The 13085-nt window shown below is 35.3% G+C and overlaps 1 protein-coding gene across 1 annotated transcript in view; it reads right to left on the bottom strand.

The window, feature by feature from the left end:
• Nucleotides 1-13085, bottom strand: part of LOC148942078 (pentatricopeptide repeat-containing protein 1, mitochondrial) — a 70104-nt gene that overhangs the window by 34618 nt on the left and 22401 nt on the right. The window contains exons 2-3 of the mRNA XM_089103227.1: nt 6324-6635; nt 420-557 (exon numbers count right to left, since the gene is read on the bottom strand). Of these exons, the coding sequence (XP_088959353.1) occupies nt 420-557; nt 6324-6635 (450 nt within the window). The remainder of the gene's footprint in view (nt 1-419; nt 558-6323; nt 6636-13085) is intronic.

The following is a 13085-nucleotide window of genomic DNA, read 5'->3' as shown; positions in this document are numbered from 1 at the left end:
GTAGTGTTGTTTTTCTTAAGAGATCGACTTGAATTTACACTCTTGTCAGTTTGATTTTTCTTTTGGAACAAGAAAAACTTTGGAACAAGAAAAATCTTTTGGAACAACTTGTCCCTTTCATGAAGAGACAAGTAGTGGGATTAGTAAAAATATTTAAAACAATAAGCACACCTTCATTTTAGAAATCAGGAGAATGAAAAGTTACTCTAGATTATATTCTAGCTCTAGCTACTCCAGCTTCAGGACAGCTCAACACGCTGTTTTGTCTTTTTTGTCTTTTTAAGTTCCCATATTTTTCTTGAAATTAAAAGGCTAAAGCTTTACCTATCCAAAAGAAATTCGTCATGTCATACAAGAGTAAACATAAAAGCAGATAAAAATATAACAGCAGAATAAAAATAATGAAAATTTATACATGCCTTTCTATAAATCTCAAAAACTTTTTCGAAATATCCAGCTTTGGCACAAGATGACATCATTTCATTGTAAATGTACTTATCTGGCTTTTGTTTATCAACTGGCATCTGCTTCTCAAAGACTATCAATGCTTCCTTCAGCTAAAATATGAAAAAAACCTTTAATTTTTGGCTGGACAAATTGTGACCTACAAACTAAATGTATATTCGACAAGTCTGGAGAGGGACAAAAGTTTTCACGATAATTTTTTCAAAACTAAAATAAAAAACTACACAAAAATTATATTTATTTATAAGATAATTATTAACTGAAATATTTATCAAATTACTCAATTACCAAACTATGGTTTTAACCAGTCTAACAAGATCTAGTCTTCGAACTAAAAAGTATTAGAAACTGAGAGTATCTGCAATAGCTTGAGACCGGCTATAGGTTTTAAAAACTTATTAAAGGAATGTAGAGAGGGAATTTAAAACAAATTAGAAGGGCATTATCTCCATCCAGGCTGTCAAAATGGCGTATCTACAATATCTCTGGAGCAGCTCAAGGTATTAAGCTGAAACATTGAAGGAATGTTGAACTAAATTAAAAACACAAATCAAAGTTGTAAAAGTGTTATATTTGTATTTTCTCAGAAATGGCTAAATGTACTAGCCTATGTTGAAACTTTAATGTGGTGTAGAGGGAGATGTTGAACTAAACCAAAACATACTATGGGCATACAAGTTGTTAAAATGGCAAATTTACAATATTTGAGGAAGGGCTAAGAATATTAAGTTGAAACTTTCAGGGTACGTTGAGAAGGGTGTTGAACTAAATTAAAAGACAAAATGTACATCTGAGTTATCAAAATAGCATATCTGGGATATATCGAGGATAGCTATGAGTGTTACATAATAACAAAGGGAGAATGTTTGATCCCGTGTGTCCGTTTAGTTCTAAGTTTTTATAATATTCTTTGGGCCAAGAAAATCACAAATTTCGCTGGGAGTTATGGGAAAGGGCCTGAAATCTGAAAACTGGACAAAAAGGGCAATGCATACAAGGATAAAGAGTTGTCTTTCCCTACAAAATTCAAGACTTCTGTTTATAGCGTTTTGATTCCACGTACACAAAGAAGAGAGGAAGGGGGTGGGAATTACTCTTCAGAGGCAACGCGATAGCGTTGTCTATAGTAAAGGCCATAAAGCTCCAATGTTTTATTATTATATTTTTTTCCCCAGAGGCACTTCATCAGGAAGGGGTCATCGTATAAACTTCAAAAGAGGCTCATTCGATAGGAAATCGGGAGTTCCAGTGCCCTTTTTAAGAGTCAAAACTGATTGGGGGGAAACTAGCCCCCCCCACGCCCATTTTTCCCCAAATACAACCTATAAAAATTTTGAGATAGCCATTTTGTTAAAAATAGTTCAAAGATCATATAAAAAAGAATCCGAGGTCAACAAAACCCCCCATGGCACGGGGGCAGGCGTTGTAAGTTATGCCCTGAGGGCATATATGCTTCTTATAGAAGGGATACTCGTATAAAGTTCAGAGAGGGCTGATTTTATTGAAAATTAAAAGTTCTAGTCCACTTTTTCACAGTCAAAATTGATCAGAGGGCAACTAGCCTCCCCCCCCCCACACCCTTCTTTCCTCAAACCCATCCAATAAAAGTTTTTAAATATCCATTTTGTTAAAAATAGTTTAAACATCAGACAATAGAAACTTCGGGGTCGATACAATCCCCCCCCCCGGGGGCAGCCGGTGTAAGTTATGCCCTTGGGGCATATGTGGTTCTTATAGAAGAGATGATCCTATAAACCTCAGAAAGGGCTCATTTGATTGGAAATTGAAAGTTCTAGTTCACTTTTAAAGAGTCAAAAGAGATCAAAAGACATTTGGCCCACCTAAACCCTTTTTTCACCAAAACCCATTCGATGAAAATTTTGAGATAGCCATTTGGTGAAAAATAGTTAAAACATCAGATAATAAAAACTCCGGGGTCGACTCAAACTTTCAGAGCCCGGGGTAAGTGTTTTAGGTTATGCCCCGGGGGCATATACGGCTTTTATGTAGGGAGAGGTTGTATAAACCTCAGAGGTATCTTATTTGATTTGAAACTCAAAGCTCTAGTTGACTTTTTGTGATTCAAAAGGGATCAGAGGGCACCTACCCCCCCTCCCCCCACACACACCTCTTTTCCCCAAATTCATCCAACCAAAATTTTGAGATTGTCAGTGTGTTTGAAATAGTCCAACGACCAGATAAGAAAAACTTTGGGGTCAACATACCCCCCGCCTCCTAGAGCCCGGGGAAGGGTTATAACTTATACCCTGGAGACATATACAATTTTTATAGAAGTGGTCGTATAAACCTCGGATGCGACTCAAGTGATTAGTAATTGAAAATTATAATTCCCTTTTTAAGAGTCAAAAGTGATCCGATTGCAACTAGCCCCCCCCCCGCCCACCCTCTTTTCCCCCAATGCGTCCGGTTGACTTTTTTTGCATACCCATTTGGTTAACAATAGACCAGTCGTATCACTGTAGGTTTGACACAGTAGGTTTTAGAATTTTACAGTGAAAGAAGGGGGCAAAACCCAAACTCTTGTTTGTGGTGATTTTTGTTCCTTTGAATCATGGTCTGCATGTTCAGTTTAATTTTTACTCGATATAAGATTTGTTTGTTCATTTACACTAGTACCAACTGTATGTTTGTTCGTTATAATTGTTCGTTTGATATATCTTCGTTTGGAACCTCATTTATACTTTAATAGCAATTTCTGGTAATTTATTCATTTACATTAGTACTTGTATGTTTTTTTTTATATGATCGTTTATTTAATTTCTGTTCGTTTTGGGTGTCGTTTATTCTTTAACAGTAATATCTTGTCATTTCTAGTTTGAATTTTAACAGGTATTTGTTTCTGCTGATATTAAGTTTAATATGGTCTTTACTTTTCTTTGAAAAACTTCTTTTTCGGAAAGTTTTCTTAAATTAATCTCCCACCCTTTCCCATAAAATTCCAATGCTAAAAAAAAAGAAGTTTGAAAAAAAAAATAATTAACTTTTCCATAGTTTTAGGTAACATACCAAAAGTTATCCGTCTCATGATATTTCTACAATTCAGAAAAAAAACGAACTGCCTCCCCTCAAAACCAGAAATCTCAGCTAGCAACCTAAAGATTTAGGGAATTTTATATTTCTTTTTTTTTTGAATTATTTAAGTTACAAAAACATTTTTTCCGGAGTAATCAGTTACTAAAATTGGTCAAAAAATAGTAAGGAGAATCTCATTCAAACAAATAGGATTCTTCACCACTTAAGTCAAAATTTAAAGTCGAATTACAATCCTTAAAAGTTTGAACAGATTCTGATTCCTACAGGAAAAAAAAAGTAAAAATATTTATGCTGATTGAAGATATAACATTTTTAGCCACTCCTTTCTCCCCATATAAAATGTAAATCCTCCTACCCCTCTTTCTTTTCGTCTCTTACACTACCTGAAAGTTCCAACAACATCCCTCTAGCCATTCCCTAAACACTACAGATATGACATTTTAGAATCCTCAATGGACACAATATCTTTTGATTTAGTTCTACTCTCTCCCCCAAGTCATAGTCCAACGTCCACTATGCCAGCCAGAATTTTCTGAAATTTTCAGCTTAATATTCTTAGTCATTCCCAAGAAAAGATAGATACATCATTTTGATAACCTGGAAATAAGTAGTGTTTTTCGATTATCTAACTATTTGAAACTGCTTAGATTATAAGTCTCATAGGAAATTTTGATTCAATAAGGTTTAGGTTGGCCATGGATCAAAATTGCTCAGCTCTTTTGCCCTCCTTCCAAAACAGAATTCAAAGTCCCCTTGCTCCATCCTTCTCTTTGTTTCCCCAACAGTACATGGAAGTTTCAATTACATCCTCTAATCTTTCCAAAATATTGCTGATGTGATACGTTGATAACCTGAAATGCATATAGTGCCTTTGGATTTATTTCTACCATGTATCCCAAGGCATAGTTCAATGTCCACTAATCTCCCCTAACCCTTTCTGAAGGTTTCAGTTGATACCCTAAGCCGTTCTTAAGGTATTGCACATGTCACTTTGATAACCTGGCAATAGATTGTGTCCTTTGATTTACCTCACTTCTTAGCTATGCATAGATTAAGAGTCCCATATGATCTAATAGTGCATAAAATTTCAGTGGCTAATAGATAATAAAAAACTGTCGAGTCCTCTACCCTCCCACTAACACACAATTTTAAGTCCCCTTTATTCAACCTCCCTTTCCCTTCCCCGATATTAAGTGAAAGCGTCAATTATCTCCCAATATGTTATTCAGATAACCGAGGTACAAATAGTGTTGTTCAATCAACTTTTTCCCTCCTAACTCAAAACTTAAGAACCCCTTGACCTCCTTAATACTCCCTGAAAGTTTTAGCTTGATACCCCATGCCAGGTAGAGATAGAATCATTTGTGAATTCCAGATTATACCCCAAGCAATTCTGGGAATCTTGCCAAAGCGAATGATCTCTAAGAACAATTAGATGATTGGACAACCAAAACCAAATTTAAATGTCTTTTCTGCTATAATGTATCAGTGAGCAATGGAAAGTTTACAAAATTTAGGATCTTTGTCCTTGGGGTCGTGGGGGGGGGGAGAGTGATCCAAACCTTAGAGAAATGCTTATTAGAATTTTTAACGTTTTGGAGCAAAATTACAATATCAAAATTTTGATTCAATATCATTATTTGGCAGTTATTAGGACAGGGGAGTAGGCAAGGGTGGGGGAAGAAGGCAGGTTAACCTCCACTCAATTTTAGCTCCTGAAAAGTGCATCAGAGCCTAGAACTTCCAATCACAGGAGCCCCCTCCCAAGTTTCTAAAATCACCCCATAAGCACAAAGCAGCCAGTGGATATTTTTTAAGTCCATTCTAGCTATTTGTTGGGCCTTGTTATGGGGAAACAACATTTTTTTTCTATATTTTCTTCTACATTCCAGCCCCCTTTGCCCAAACACTTAATGACATAATATTCGAGCTAATCAGAAATTTGTTTGGCCCTCATTCAGAGCATTTTCAAGCCCCCACCCCACTACAAAACATCTTATACTTTTGCCCCAGAGAATGATCCCTGAAAGGTTAAAGCCAATCCGTATCTAGTATCAAATATGATCCCATTCTTGCGTTATAAAACCTGTGTGTATAAAACTGGCAGTTAACAATTTTTTTTTTTCAATTATAGAACCCATGCTCCCAGGGGCTTTGGGTGTTATGCCATTCTTGAAGCCATATCTATTTGAGCTTTTGATCATTTTGAATAAAATAACTATCTCGAAAATTTGACAAGATGCCTTGACGGCTACAAGAGGGGGGGGGGTCTAAAATAAGCACAGGAGGGAAGGGGTATGGTCAATTACTCTCAACTCTTAAAAGCGCACTATAACCTTTGATTCCATTCAAATGAAGCCTTCCAAAGTTTCTACAACCACCCCTTCAATACAAAGTGGCCATATAAAAAACAAACTATAAATTGCCGGCATATAGGCCTACCTCCTTACATAGGCAGTGCTACCTCTGATGAGAAGCAAATTTGGTTTCAAATTCCATTTTTTCCTCAATATCTCAACATTTTTACAGCTTTTTAGACCTGGTACCACCACCCTGTTTTTCAAGGGTTTTACTGTTCCCTCCATCAATTTCTGGTTTTTTGTCTACTTTACACCCTACCCCTCCCCAAAAATACTAATGTATAAATATATAAATCCCAATCCATTGTAAAATGATTGGATCCAAAGATTTGGTAGCACTTGTTTAAGTTTTTAGACAGTATTTATTACAATTGATATACATAAAAAAATTATTTGTACGAGTATATTACTTCAAAGATATAAGAATATAATTAGAAAACATACCTTTCCTGCATTAAGAAGATCACGAATTTCCAATAAAAATTGTCCTTGTGTTTTTTGTTCAAGTGGAATAAAATTCTCTTCATATTCACTTAGTTTCTGTTCACTCTCTGAATCAGGCCTATTATCAATTTCGTAAAACTTTGAAGGTGCAAGAGAACCAAATGTGTCAGCATCATTGAGGTCATCACTAAGAATGTCGCTAAAACTATGGCCTGATAAAGTTTTAGCTGTAGAATTCTCAGAAGCTAGAGCTCTGAAGGTCCCATAAATAATATCTACCTTTTGTTTTCCATCCAACCTGATACAATGAATCTGAAAAAACACAAATATACCATACTATACTTCAAATTAGGATTTATTCAGTGGGTTAAATTTGGGACGGGGGAAGGCAGGGGGAGGGTCTGTCCCCTTAGATTATTTGCCCTCCCTCTCCTTATATTTTAAAAATACCTTTTTTGAGACACGTTCATTTAAAAATTTGGCATTATGAGCTAATTGTTGACGAGAACTAAGCACAAAAAACAATGTCAAATCCATAAAATTATCAAACTTATGCATATAGCCTAGTGCAGGAGCTGGCAACATATGGATTGCAAGCTGCATGTGTTTTTTTTTACTAGTAAAATGCAACTCTTGATAAACTCTTCGTTATTCTGATTGTGCATGTTCTCCAATCAAAACACGCTGCCAAAAAAAAAAAAAAAATCATAATCTTTTGCTTACAATCCTATCAGAACGAATAATTGAAAATTGGAGGTGCTCTACACAGTTCATATTTACATTTCCTCCCCCAATGTATTTTTAAGTTTTGTTATTATTTATTTCCAAGAAAATCTGGTGTCCGATCTGTGACCAGTAGGCCTGATACTAAACATGTTTGATTGAGAAATGAAGTGGGACTGTCAGGTGTCGCATTTTTGCTTCTGCAGTAAGAAATTTTATTTACTAGTAATGTTATTGACTGCTAACTATTTGGTGTTAGGTTGAAAATAAATGGATTTGGGTTTAATATTTGCTTCTTTTTTTTACAAAAGGTGTTGAACACACATGTTAATGATTTTCATAATTTTTGTTCGCCAGGTCTAGATCAGATTAGGCTGGGAACAGTTAAATTACTGATAATTTATTAGTCTTATCAGATAAGAAAGTTGGGGTTACAAGGGTAAAAAAAACAAATGTTTTTTAGATAACAGTTTAAACCCTAATAGCACTCTTCGTTAGATTTTTACAGTTGTAAAAGGGAATTTGGCTCTTTGAGCTAAAAAGAGTGCTCATCACTGGTCTAAAGCTACATTTGGCTATCTTAGGGGTTAAAATTAGTGGAGGTTGAGAAGAATTTTGACTAAATCAATTTTTCATATTTAAAAGGAAAAGTGAATACAAAATCTAAGAGTATGTTTGTTTTTTCCAAGGCTATCTGATTTCTGGCCTATACATATTAAGTGTAGTTATTATATCTGAAGCAATTGTTGTTGTCACAGTTGTTTCCCAGTGACATATCTCTAATGGGCCAGATATAGCTATACATGAAAGATAAGTTTTAGAACACACACAGTGAGACAGATAGGATGTTCACAAAAGTATGCTGTGTATTTTTTTTTTTGATTTTTTTAAATTGATGTCATGAAACAAATCAAAACTGAACATGAAAGATAAGGGTAAATTCAAACAATCAGCCTATTTTTGTATATAGCCTAGGGCTACAGTATGGGTTTACTAGGGGTGTGGGAGGAGGAGCTGAGATATAATTGAAAAGGCAACGATTTTGAAAGAATATTCAATGGAGGAGGAAAATCTGATGGTGTGTTTCTTTAATAAATTTTTAGTCTTCTTGATTAATTTGCTTGCAGAAACATAATCAACACCATAACCTAATATGTTTTTTAATTTTGTTCTAGATAAACTATTTGCTAACCTTGAAAAAGGCATGTCAACCCTATCTGTGGGGGGCAGATATAACCATTGGCCATACAAAACAGTTTGCTGATTTGCTTTTCTTTTTTTTAATTGGCTTTATGAATGATTAATTTAGAAAACTTTCCACAAAAAAGTGTTTCGAAGAAAAGTAAAAAGCTCCATTAAGCCAAGGATGAGCAAAAATAAAAGTAAATAAATGAAACCCAAAACGAAAAGAAATTACAATAAATAGACAAGCCAAACTCAAAACGAGCAAAAATTAACACTAGTAGGGCAGATAAACCCAATACCTTCTAAAGTTCAGAACACAATTTGCGAAAGAATAAAAAAAAAAAAAAAAAAAAAAAAAAAAAAAAAAAAAAGCGCTTTTTCTAAACCAGAAGGCTTAATTTAAAGATTTTTGGTTTGAAAAGGGTTTCAGTATATAGACAAAATACCTACGAATCTAACTGTTTGATTAGAAGCTTGAAGTTTATCAGAAAAGGGTACAAAAATCCGATTTTCTTAAATTGGAGCGTTTTCGCCTACCAATTCGACAGACCAAATAAGTTACCTGTTTTCGACATAAGTTGGAACCCTATTCGACACATGTCAAAATACTTGGGGAATACTTGTGGGCGGATCCTGGTGGATTCGACATGCCTGTTCTTTTTACTTTATTTCATCGTTTCTCTTCAATTTTTTAAAATGAGTAAATGTATAAAATACTATTCAGATAGTGGAAGCAAAAACTATAAAATTGCCTAAGTTTAGGGACGAAATTGGATAATCATATGGAGTTAAATCGTGTGACCAAGGTCTCTATAATATGTTGTTTGATATAATAGTGTAACATAGGTCTCTTTATAAACACTACCTGGAATGGCTCACTTTGTCTCAGCTTTAACGGCCCAGCAAAGATTTCTTTGTTGTTCACAGTTAAAGTGTTGTCAGCATTTGGCCATTTCAAAGCTAATCTAACACTTTAATCCACTTTAAAAAATCTTAGTTTTGACTATCCTTGGTCTGAAAAGTCCAGAATTCTTGAAATACGGATGTCCTACTTAATATCATTAAAAGTTTGTGACACCGAGGAGTGTAACATGTTTCATTAGGATTTTGGGTGAGAAAGCAATTTCACGCTAATTAGGGAGGGGTTCAGAGATAATATTTTGTATTTTGCAGATTGGGATCTATTTGAAAGAAAACAGGTAAATTTTTAGTTGGCCAAATAATTTAGCTTGGATGAAAGTGAAAACATCATTTGTTGCCTTTTTTTATGCTCTTTCATAATTCAATAATTGCTTCTGGGGCTAATTGCATCTTGAGCCCTTAAAGGGCTCTGAAGGTATTTTATATGAATTATGAGAGAGAATAAAAAAACATCAAATGATGTTTTCGCTTTCATCCTAGCTAAATTATATGGCCCACTGCAAATTTACCATGAATTTTACAACCACCCTCATCCCCCTAATATGAAAATACATACCCTGGATTGGGATATACCCTGAATTATCGACGGCCAAGTTTCGAATCGCAAAATTCAGCACTATTTTTGTCAACGGTATTTGAAAAACTTGAAACGATAGAAAAACGGTTTATATTTTAATTGCCAAATAAATGAGGTTTGAATTGTTATAAATAAGTATCTTTGGAATATATTATTCTTGAACAACTTGTATATAAACTATTTATATGTTTTTAACCACTTTTCAATAACTTAACTAGTGTTGATAACTTCTTTGTGTGGTTACAGAAATAAAATACCTTTGGGGCCCCTCTAAGGGCTCAAGATGCAACTAGCCCAAGAAGTGATTATTGAATTATGAAAAAGAAAAAAAACATCAAATGATGTTTTCACTTTCATCCTAGCTAAATTATAAGGCCAATCAGAAATTTACCGGAAAACATGTATCAAATTTACTAAGAGAGGGTGTACTTCAAATTTATTCAGTGATAAATGAATTAGGGTATTGTGATCAACTGAGTCAAATGCTTAAAAATATGAACATAGTTCCTCAGATGATGAAAAATCTAGCATCTAGCATAAAATCAATAAAACTACGATAACAAAAACAACTTTTTTTAATGTTTTTCTTATGTTAAATATTATTACAAATAATAATCATCAAAACCTCTCGTTGTTGAGAAAGTACCCGTAAATTTGACAACAATGTTTTTGTCAGAGGACCCTTGAATTTCGACACCAATTGTTTCTCATCTGTTTTACATGGTCAGCGAAGTTTCGACAGAGTCACCTATATTTTCACAGGGCCTGTTGCTGTCTGTCGAAAATTTCGATAAGGTTACTAATAGATATTTCAAAAGAAAAGAACCTCATAATAGAAGCCAATACCTACATTTGAATTTAGCTGAAGGAACATTTTTAGTCGGTCTGGTATTCCACTATATCAGACAAGAATTTTCGACACTTGGAACATTATTTCGTCAATATAATATTAGCTGCCATTTTAACTTAATTTTATAAAGAAAAAGCCAATATGGTTACATTTTAGAGAAGATCAGATGCATCTTGATGCATTGGTGCTGATTCAAAATTTTTTTTTTGCCAAAAAATAGCCAAGTAATGACAGTACCCCAGGGGTAGGATGCATGAAATTAGGTTATATAGAATTTGTTTACTCAGGCAGGAAGGATGGGGTACATAGACAGGGAGTAGGGCTCATGATGAATAAGGAAGCTGCTAAGTCTTGTTCAGGCTGGGAAGGTATTAATAATATCATACTAATTGCTCATTTTATGACTAAAAAGTTCAAGGTATCAGTTAGAGTAGTATACGCCCCTGGAAAACCAACTGACGGAGATACTAGTGACTCAGATGAATTTTACTTACAGTTACAAGAGCAAATAGACAGGGTCCCAGGTAGAAATATGATGTTATTAATGGGAGATTTTAACGCCCAGTTTGGTAGAAATAGGGATAGATGGTATCCCAGCATAGGTAAATTTGGTGTAGGAAAAGAAAATAGTAATGGATACAGACTTTTGCAATTTTGTAGACATAACAATCTAGTTAACCAATACGGTGTTTGGTCATAAAATGGCTCATAAGTTAACATGGTATTCACGTGATGGTAAGACAGCAAACCTTATTGATTATGTTATAGTAAACCGAAGACTGGCAGAATCAATACAAGATACTTATGTATATAGGAGTGCCGTTATTGATGCTAAAAGTAAACATCACCATCTAGTAGTGTCTAGGGTTAATATAAAGCTTAAAGTTCAGACGCGTTACTATCTTCCGGGAAGCTATGATGTTAGTAGGCACCAGGTTGAGAATTTGGGAGAAAGCTTCCAGGAATAGTTGAATACGAAGCTTGAGATTTCAAAATTTGATAATGTGGAAGATGGTTAGAATAATTTTAAAAAAATAACTTGTGAAGTTGCCGAAGGTGTATTAGGGAAGAAAGCTAGAACTGCAGCTAAGAATATTAGTGAAAAAGCTTTACGTTTAATAGAAAGGAGAAAGGACTTGTACAAGAATTATCTGAGTGATAGATCGTATGAAAACAAAAGAAATGTAAAGAAAGGGGAGAAAGCATTAAAATATGAACTAAGGGGGTGTGAAGTGGAGGCCAGGGATAAAATTGCCGAGGATCTGGAAGATGCAGCTAGACGGCATAATAGTAAAATATTGTCCTGGCACGTTAACAAATTGAGAGGGAGTAGTCAATCCGGACCTGGATTTCTCTACCTGGAGCAGTCACTTCTCAACGCTTCTGAATGCCGAGGCAGTTGCTCATCCCGACCCTGATCTGATTCAAGCAGCCATGACCACACCCGAGGCTACTTCTGACCTCGTTTCTCAACCATTTACCACATCTGAGATCCAAAATGCTATAAAACGGTTAAACAATAATCGAGCCCCCGGCGTCTGTGGTATTTCTGCAGAACTCCTCAAGTATGGGGGTGCAGCGATGATTCTGTGGCTCCAGCTAATCTTCTCAGCTGTATGGACGACGGAAAGCGTATCAAACGACTGGCGTGCTGGCATCATATTGCCGCTCTGGAAACGTAAGGGCAGCCGTCAAATCTGCTCCAACTATCGTGGGATCACGCTTCTCTCCGTTCCTGGTAAACTCTTCACCATGTCACTCCTGGACAGGTGTTCCACCTTTTTGCGTAGAAAGAGAAGATTCTAGCAAGCCGGGTTCATTCCCGGCAGGTCGACGAAGGAGCAAATGTTTACTATGCGCCAGTTGATCGAGAAGAGTCAAGTTAAGGAAGTCAATCAATGCGGATTTGGCCCAGTTAAACATAGATATGGGGTCGCAATTAGCGATAAGTAAAAAACTAAAGGGAGATAGAGTTGCAGGAAAAAATATAGAGGAAAATGAAAAAGTTTTTGATACCTTGGATGTGAAGGAAGATTTGTTTTGTGAGGAGGAATTAGCAACAGTACTAAAAGGATTAAAGAATAATAATGCTCCAGGTGCTGATAGGGTGGTAAATGAGTTTCTTAAATATGGGGGTTCTAAGGTTAGAAAATAGTTAATGAAGGTTGTGAATATGATTTTGAAATAGGAGAAATACCTAGCAATTTTAGTAAAACCTTAACTAAACAACTGTACAAGAAAGGTAATAAAAGTGAGTGTGGTAATTATCGAGACATTAGTCTGGTCTCTGTAGGTAGTAAATTACTTAGTAATATGATACTTTTTAGACTGAGAGATGCCGTAGACGAAGTTTTAAGAGAAAAGCAGTGCGGTTTTATAAAAGGTAGAGGATGTGTCGACCAAATTTTCACTCTCAGGCTAATAATTGAGAAGTGCCTGAGTTTTCGAACACCTTGAGTGCTCAGTTTTATAGATTACGAGTAAGCGTTCGATTCTGTTGATAGAA

The sequence above is a fragment of the Artemia sp. Qi Xiang Cuo genome, chromosome 17 (genome assembly GCF_049724085.1).
Source record: "Artemia sp. Qi Xiang Cuo chromosome 17, ASM4972408v1, whole genome shotgun sequence".
In the NCBI taxonomy this organism is placed as follows: Eukaryota; Metazoa; Arthropoda; class Branchiopoda; order Anostraca; family Artemiidae; genus Artemia; species Artemia sp. Qi Xiang Cuo.
This window is presented reverse-complemented; position numbering and strand designations above follow the sequence as displayed.